Source organism: Rhagoletis pomonella, unplaced genomic scaffold, assembly GCF_013731165.1.
Source record: "Rhagoletis pomonella isolate Grant_MI unplaced genomic scaffold, Rhpom_1.0 Rhpom_scaffold_00003, whole genome shotgun sequence".
Classification (NCBI taxonomy): Eukaryota; Metazoa; Arthropoda; class Insecta; order Diptera; family Tephritidae; genus Rhagoletis; species Rhagoletis pomonella.
The window spans coordinates 83,729,142-83,738,558 of NW_023458557.1; the positions used below are offsets into that span (position 1 = coordinate 83,729,142).

Consider the following 9,417-nt stretch of genomic DNA (forward strand, 5'->3'; position numbering starts at 1 on the left):
TAGGATGTATTTGTTTAATATGGGTATCAAATTAAAGCTGTTCATGAATGCTTTAAGATAGAGCACTTTTCAAATAGCTGGGTGACTAGGGTCTCGAGATATAGACCAAAACGTGGACCTGGGTAACCTTGGGTGTATTTGTTTAATATGGGTATCAAATGAAAGCTGTTCATGAATGCTTTAAGATTGAGCACTTTTCATATAGCTGGGTGACTTGGGTCACGAGATACAGACCAAAACGTGGACCCGGGTAAACTTAGGCTGTATTTGTTTAATATCGGCATAAAATGAAAGCTGTTATGTCAAAAGTATGCGGAAGCAAATAAAAAAAAAATTAAAAAATTCATGAATACCGTTTTAGTGAAAAATAAAATTGAGTAATGCGGACAGTTCTTTAATCTTCTTTAATATAAAAATTAATATAAAAATAAGTAGGGTTTTCCTTCCTGACGCTATAACTCCAGAACGCACGAGCCGATTTTCACGGTTTTGCATTCGTTGGAGGTTTATAGCTAGGAAAATTCAGGAAAAATTTCAATAGAAAAGTATATGGTGTGTGAGTATCCCCCACGAAAATAAGTATGTTTCATTTAAAGTAGATGGTGCCATTGTTTAACAGCTATTCATTGTACTTTGCTCAGTTAATTTCATGTGACACTAGCGAATACCCGGCGTGCTTCGCTGCGCCTTAAAAGTAATTTTGTTTTGTTACTCCCTCTCACAACATTTGAAAATATTATTTAATATTGCTGTACATATTTGTATAGTAGGGAGATTTTTTCAAATTATATAAATATACGTTATTTGAATATTGAATCAATACACGTTTGAGGAAAGGGTGCGATAGTAGACTCCAGTTATTAGATTATAAATTAAATTTCCAAGAGAAAGTCGGTTCTTTACATATTTTCTAATTACCTTCGAAAATATATTAACTCAAAAAAAAAATAAACAATGCTTCATAGATCGATTTTTTTAAATCTAACTTCATAAAGTTCTTTAAAAATATTTTGTAAATGAGGCCATAAGAGCTTAGGGGGAGAGTTACAATACAAAAATACATTTAAGGCGCAGCGAAGCACGCCGGGTAATTGCTAGTATGTTATAAAGAAATGCATGAAATCGGCATATATTGACGGTTAATGTTGCGTTAGCAAAAGCCTCTATATAACGAAGTGTCGATTGGAAATCCCCTATATAGCAAATTCTGAATATATTGACTAGGTTGTTGTTTACAATATCAACATCTAAATTTTGTATGGGCGCTTTATTTTGTTAAACGGAAAAAACAAAGTCATGCACGAAAATTTCATAGTTAAAAAAACAAAATTAGGGGTCGCTGCCAGGATCGGAAATTATTTTTTTTTTTTGTAAATCACATAAATTTTGGTTTTTTACCAGCTACAACAAACACCATATAAATCCATATTTCAAATTTTTTACACAAATTTTCATCGAAATTCCATTTTTTATTCGCAATTTTTAGAATAAAATTATTAAAAATCAACGATATTAAACTTAAATTTAATGGGCTCTAACACTGCAAACCAACAATTTCTTTTCTGAATAAATAGTTTTAAATTTTGAGGAAAATTTTTTAAATTTATATAAATTTTGTACAAAGTTGTAAATGCGGATTTACTTATATGGTTTTGGTTGTACAACTAGCTAGACTTTTATAAAAAATATTTAACGTTAAGTAGACAAAATATTTCCAAAATTGGTTAAAACAAGGCCAGTCTATTATTTCTGCCAACAGTGTATTCTTAAAAGTATGTAAGTTCATAAATTCGCTGAGTTATAGTTGGTCAGAGTCAAAATTTTGTGGAATTTTTGCGATTTTTTTTTTTAAGTACGAAGTTGACTGCCAACTTTGTTTTTGCTTTCACATGCAAATTTTTCGTTAGGCGTACAGAACTTGCATTTTATTAGGTGTTCAAAAACATCAACAACATTGTCTTATACAAGTAATGTTGAAGATATCAGCGTTACAATAAAGGACTATTTTAGAAAATTGTCTAAATATGTATACATACGTATATGCATACATTTTTGAGCTATGCCCGAAATTCTTCTTAGCAAGTTGTGCGGTTTTTTAAAGCTCATTTCCTGAATAATTTGTATACGAAAGATTTTCAAATAAAGATAAGCCTTCTTAAGGGTCGGCAACGTGTTCCGAAAGTGCCGAAAACCCACTTTTTTTTGTAGTGAGATTTTTTTTTGCCCCAAATAATATATGCTTAGACTGCCTTTAAAACCTAAAAAAAAAAAATTAGAACGATATGTCTAAATTGTGCATACATACATACATATATATAAAAAAAAATATGAATTACGTAGATTTTCATTGAAAAAGTTCTTATATATATAATATATGACTTTATTTGCAAAAGATGTCGGAATTTGAGAAATTTTCTCGAGGTCCTTCCATATAAATCTTTATATCTCGTAACAGAATGTTACATAAAGAAAATATAAATACCCATTTTACAGCGAAGGGATCGTTTGAAACAGAGCCTAGAGTTTTCAATAGGTAAGACAATTTTGAAAAAAAAAAACACCAAACAAAATACACGCTGATACACGAATTAAAAAAAAAGTTGCATTATTGTTTGTATTGAGGTGTTGATAACTAGGTATAGCATTTGTTCAACCTCTTCAACTTCGTTGTATCGAGGTTTCACTGTTTATAATTTATATATGTATCTATGTGCATACGTATACTTACATACATATATACATATGTACATATATCTAAAATATCCTAAAGGCTCACATTTTATGCATTGTGTGTGAGTCTTTCTTACAAATGTGCGTTTTATACGAATCTATGTATGTATTTACTTATTTATAAGCGTATGTATGTATGTATGTGTGTCACATGGCAGATTTTTACTACTGACTGTCCTGCAGTTAAACGAAAAATAAACTATAGAGAGATAAATACAATATATGTAGCAGCGAAAAAAAATTCAACTATATTAATTTTTGTTATTTTGTCATTATAATAACGAAAATCTTATGTGGTGCATTCGTATGCCTCGCATAGATTTGGCTACATGCCAGAAAGTGGCGTATTGCCAAGTTTCATCAAAATTAAATTCCACAGTTGGTGCAGTAGTGAGCGTGCACTACTTAAAGTAGAAAATAAATAGTTAATGAATTTTTGTATAGATCCATGAATACAATGTAATAGCAGAGGCATAGATTTAGTGATAGATATTTTCACTGATAGGTCTTCTATTTGGCTCTTCGCCATGTCCTAGCATTGAATGCATTAAGACCACGCTAGCTCAGGGTGCTATCTTTAAAAGTTGTTTTTTCTTATGGAAGTTGTTCGCAGTAAGTTCTTGAGTTTTGTGTATGAAGTAATTAATTTTATTTAATCGTTTTGCATCAAGCTTAGAGGCCATCACAGAGTCAATTTAGACTATTAAGGGCTGGTTACTCAATGTCTGGTTAGCACTATTCTTGGGTTAAACATCGTTATCGACTCCATGTTATACATATATATGGAGTCGAAGGCGGCAATAGCGTAAATAAAATTTAAAATTCAGGTGAGGTAGGTTGTAAGGAATTACCATTTATTTCGTATCGGTCTTTAAGAGGCGTCTATGTATGTATTTCAAATCGTGGAGATGTAGTGCTCAATTTCTGCCATTTGTCTGAGGACAAAGTAGAAGTCAATGGGAAAATATCAAAAAAAAAAATTTATGTAATTTACAAATGTGCTAAATAAACGAAAGTCCAGTTTTTAAATGAAAAAAAAATAATAATAATTCCGAAAATTGTTTAATGGCCAAAAATTTATGTCCAAGATTTAAATTTAAAAAAATATGACGTTTCAAATAACATACATACAAAAAAATTTTACCGTTTTTAAATGACCCAAAATGCAAGGCAATTTTTGAATGACCATAAATTATTACAGTTCTTAAATTAGAAAAAATATATGCCGTTTTTAATTTCAAACAAAAACTTGTGTTCAGTTTTTAAATTATCAATAGCTTATGAGCATTTCTTAATAGCCAAAAATAGTTGTCCAATTTTTTCATTATAAAAAATAGACGCCATTATAAATTATATAAAAATAAATTTGGTATAGTTTTTAAATAATTTATGTCCAATTATTGATGGCTAAAAATGTATGTCCAGGTTTTAAATTACCAAAAATTTCCGCATAGGTTTTAAATAAAAAAAAAATATGTCTGGATTTTGAATTACCGAAAATTTATGTCCATTTTTTTATAAACGAAAAAATTATATCCGATTTTACAATTGTCAATAAACTATGTACGGTTAAAAACGTATGGCCTACATATTATTTACAGTTTTTACTTATGTACAAATGGTTAGGTTAATAGGCATAAGGTTTTTTTTTTAAGATTTTTCAACACAAAATTACAAATGCATGTTGTGCCTGCCGAAGGTCAACTGCTATTAGAAGAAAACTTATTTAAAAATTTAAACTGTATGGCAATTTTTTAATGGCTACAAATGTAGAATTTTAAATTATAAAAAAATCATGCCGGTTTGAATTACATACAAAACTATTTTCTACAGTTTTTTAATTACTGAAAATTTATGCCCAATTTTAGATGGCCAAAAATTTATGTCCAGGTTGTAAATAACTAAAAATTTCTGCCCAGGTTTAAAAAAAAAAAATATGTCTAGTTTTTGAATTACCAAAAATGTATGCCCATTTTTTTATTTATATAAAAACTTATATGTCCGGTTTTAAAATTACCAATAAATTAAAGCATACTTATAAAAACGCACTTACGTGTGGAGTCAGTAATGAAAAGCTGCTAGGAAGGCATTTATTTTATATTGAAACGATTTTTTAGTTTAATAGCTATGTACATACATAATTATACTTCCTTAATCCTACACAAAACAAAACAAAAAACCAGCGAGTTTTCAAAACAATAACTTTTTTATTATTTTTTTTCTTTATTTTCGTATCTATCATTTATATTCACCTCATTCGCGCACTTCCATTTTCATTTTCATTGCATATGCCATCCTGTTTTTTTTTTTTTTGTGTCAACATTTATGTACTTTTGTTGCGCTCTACATACTTGTATGTATATCTTTCGCTCTCTCGGCACTCTTATCATTGCACCACTTCTATTCTCAGCATACACTCCATTCACATTTGCAGGTAAAATCAATTCCAAAGATGCGAATGTGGGCGAACAAAAAGGCTATCGTGACGATATGGACTTATTGGATTCGCGACGCCAAGGCAAGGATCAAGAAATCATCAATATTATGGGTGATAAGAATTTCGAAGGTATGGCAAAGAATATAAAGTATATGTAGTATGTATGTATGTGTGTATAAGCAACTGCTAATAAACAATATTCCCCAAAATTCCCCACCAACTCCAATTGTACTTTTTTGTGTGTACATACATATTTACCAAAATGCTTGATGTATGTTGATGTTGCTAAAAATATACCGCATAGCTTCAATTTTGCTAGTAAGAGGCAGCTATGCGGATTCTCGGCATATGCAGCATATAAATAGAACATCATTCATTTTATTTTATTTATTTTTTTACTTATTCCATGCATGCTGTTGCATTTATTGTTTGAAGTGCTTGTTGACTATGGTTTACCGGCAAGTTACCCATCCTTTACCTCACCACTGCTTACCACCTTCGCATTTTCAAACCACGGCTGTTAGCGTCTACGAATGCATTGTTTTTTGTTTTTGATTTCTTTTATTGAATAGTAGTTGTTCATGCTTTTATGTATATTTTTGTATGTAGGTGTGAAGTTTTCAGAATGCTTCCAGGAACTTAAGTGTGCTCGTATTTATATTATGCTATCAAATATAAAATGTCGCAATTTCTATGTTGCATGTGTAGATATCACATTTTCTCCACTTCACGTATACTTTGTTGTTTTAGTTTAATATTATTTACAGTTGATATATTTGCCATTTTATACTTTCGCAGCTGCATTGATTGGATCAGTTTATACTTTCAATCAAAATATTTCATTTTTATTTGCCTTTTATGTATATAAGTATGAATATTAGGGAGGTCTTACAATGCAGTGTCTGAATTTTAGTGCTGTCACCCGCTATACTGGAAAAATATGCTCCTGTTTTTTTATTTCGAAATCCAAAAATATAAATATATCTTTTTTAATCTTTAGAAACTTGTTTTTTGTATTTATTGTTTTTCATTTAATTTTTTTTCTTTCTTTATTTAATTCTCCTTTAATTTTAAATGTTATTGTTTTAAAGAGAAAAATATTTTTTTTAAGTTTCATTTAATATTTAGGAAGTTATTTAATTTTTTTTTTTGCAAAACTAATTTATTTATTTTTTTAGTTTAATTTCGTTTTAATTCCTAGATTTTATTGTATTAAAAATAAAACTATGTTTTATTATGTTTTTTATTTTTAATTGTATTTAAATTCTAGAAACCTATTTTATTTCATATTTCCTTTTTTAGTTTAATTTGTTTTTCTTTTTGTGATACAATTTTCTTTAAGTTTCTATTTTTTGTAGTAAAATCTTTTTTTTTTAATTTAATTCTGAAGCACTATTTTCTTTTTTCCTTTATTTTTTCGTGGAGGTTATACATAATTCTCGAAAATCAATATTTTTGATCGGAAAACTCTGTTTCTCTTCAGGAGGCTTTTAATAAAAATATCCAATTTAAAAATATTACTATTTTTTTACTACTAATGATTTTTTATGGGTCCCCAATTGCAATTTTTTTTGCTGTTTTCGGGGGACCTATAAAAAATTTTCAATATTAAAAAATTTATAATTGAGCAATTAGATATTATTACTAGAAGTCTCCTGAAGGCAAACAGAGTTTTACGATCGAAAAATATTGATTTTCAAGTATTATGTAATATTTCTACGGAAACTTGTTTTTTCCCCATATAAAATACATGGAAACCTGTGAGCGCCTTGAGCGACCTCTAAATATTTTTTGATTTCGAAAAAAAAACAGGGCTGAATTTTTTCAGTATAGAATAATGCTAGCTTTTGAGAGCATTAAAATTCCGACTTTAATTTTTTTTTTCCACCCTAAAGTACAACATACCTATGTACATACTTTTGAGGTGATGTTGATTTTCTACACAAACAAGTAGTAGAACCTATATCCATAAATATAGTAGCTGTTAGTACATATGTGTACCTATTGTGGTGTCCTGTTTTTGTTTGTACAATTTAAATATTTTGTATGCAAATTTATTTGATTAATTTTTCATTTCCACGTTTCAAATTCATTTACTCATTTTAGGTAACTAGATATAAAAATATATTCTACATAAACTCAAACGCAAGAAGCCGCAGGGTTATGTACATACATACATTTGAATTTATGTACATATGCACACAAAGCCGTAAAGCTGACAAAAGCTTGAAGGCACAGGTGCTGAACAATTTCCATAACCAAATGGACCCAGAAACTTTGCAGCGCAATGGATACAATAAATTTCAGCTTATTTTCTTATAAATTTGAAAAAGACAACGTGTGTACTATGTGCCAGCGAGTCCAAATAGAGCTTCCACATATTCGATAACAGGGCAATTCTGGCTAAAGGCCTGTATGCAGCTCTCAAGAAAAACAAAAACTCCATATAAAATGACCTACAAGAAATGGCTAAGAAATTTTCTTGAGTCAAATTTCCTTAAGACAGTACGCAGTTCTTAAGAAATTTGCTACGCTTTCTACTACGATTTTCTAAAGTTTTTTGTGAAAAAAGAGCACAAGGCAACAGGCTGTCACAGGCTGTGAAGTATCAGATGTCAAAATTGCAAAGGAAATAATGGCAATTTTTTTCTTGACCGTTTTCTTGAGAGCTGCATACTGGCCTTAATATAGTAACAAGTCGGTCGTGGGACAAATAAAACATAGCTGGCAAGATCGTTCGAAAGACTTTTGTTATTCTAGCACAAATATCTAAGAAAAAATGCTCTCCCATTCACCACTTGTGGTAAAAAGCAATTTTGAGAGAAAGCACACGCATTTAATTTAACTAGCTTGCAGTCCTCCTCCTTTGCAGCGGCTCCTTTTTCTTTTTTTATTTAAATTTTTTCCAAGAAGAATATAGATACATATATTTATTTTAATTTAATTTAATTTAGAATTTAATTTAATTTTTAGCAACTTTTTTTTGTATTTATTTCTTGTTAAATTTTTTTTTTATTAATTTAATTTTCTTTTAATTTTAGATGTTTTTGTCTTAAAGAGAAGGATATTTTTTAAATTTCATTTAATTTTTAATAACTTAGTTTACATTATTTCTTCTTGAATACATTTTTTTTTTTAATGTTATAGTTTGATTTCGTTTTAATACTTAGGTAATTTTTAGAAACTTGTTTTATTTCATATTCCTTTTCTTAGTTTAATTTGTTTTTTCTATTTTTAATATTTTTTTTTTAATTTCTAGATTTTGTATTAAAAATATTTTTATTTTAATTTTAATTAATTTTTAAGCACTATTTTTTTATTTTTTTTATTTATTTTTTTCTTTTTCTAATTTCAATTTTATATATTATTGTTTCAAACAGAAGAACAATTTTAATTAAAAAAAAAAAATACTTTTATTTATTTTTGTTTTATTTTCAATTGATTTTGTTCTTTTTTTTAAATTAAATTTCCTTTTGTTTATTAGTTTCATTTTTTTTTTTTAAGAAAAATATATGTACACACATAGGTACTTTTTTTTAATTAATTTTTAAAAAACGTATTGCCAAAAGGCAAAAGCATAACGCTAGCACCTCCTCGTTAGCGGATCTTCAATTAGTCTTTCGAAAGACTTAATGTCTTTCAAGATAGTTGCCAAACTTGTCTTTCGAAAGACTATGGTGAGTTGAAAGATAGTTGCCAGAATTGCTTTGTAACTGCTTCCTTCATCAGCATAGCAACATCATTAAAAACACTTTCCAAGTACATATACATAACTCACAGTTCTGAATGCCAAATAAACAACTTTTTCTTGAAGTCACTGTACTTACTTAATTTGCTTATTCCTGAGAATAAATATATGATATGTATGCATATCGATGAAATGAAAAAAATATATTTATTTTGTGGAAAAATATTCATTTGGTAAGTATCCCCGGCACCTTGGCGAACCTTGGGCATAACTCCTCCAAACCTGAACCGATTTTAAGAGTGTTGGAATCAGCTGCATACAAAAAATCGCTACGATAGTCATCCTATAGTATTACTACTTCAAAATAGATCCCGCACCAAAGAAATTTGGTCGCAAAGGGGCGTTAGGGAAGCCTTTTTCTGAAATAACAGGACTGCTTTTAGGCATTTAGCATATGTAGCACGTACAGAAAGAACCGCTAGGCGATACCCTTTTCTACGATACCTATATCGGCGCAATCGGTCCATATTTGGCCGAGTTATAACGATTTTTATGCCAGATG

The 9,417-nt window shown here is 29.1% G+C and overlaps 1 protein-coding gene across 1 annotated transcript in view; it reads left to right on the forward strand.

Moving 5' to 3' along the window:
* The window catches only part of LOC118735696 (semaphorin-1A), a 620,249-nt gene that overhangs the window by 589,420 nt on the left and 21,412 nt on the right, over positions 1–9,417 (forward strand). Inside the window, 1 exon segment of the mRNA XM_036465613.1 lies at positions 5,165–5,296. Coding sequence (XP_036321506.1) covers positions 5,165–5,296 — 132 coding nt within the window.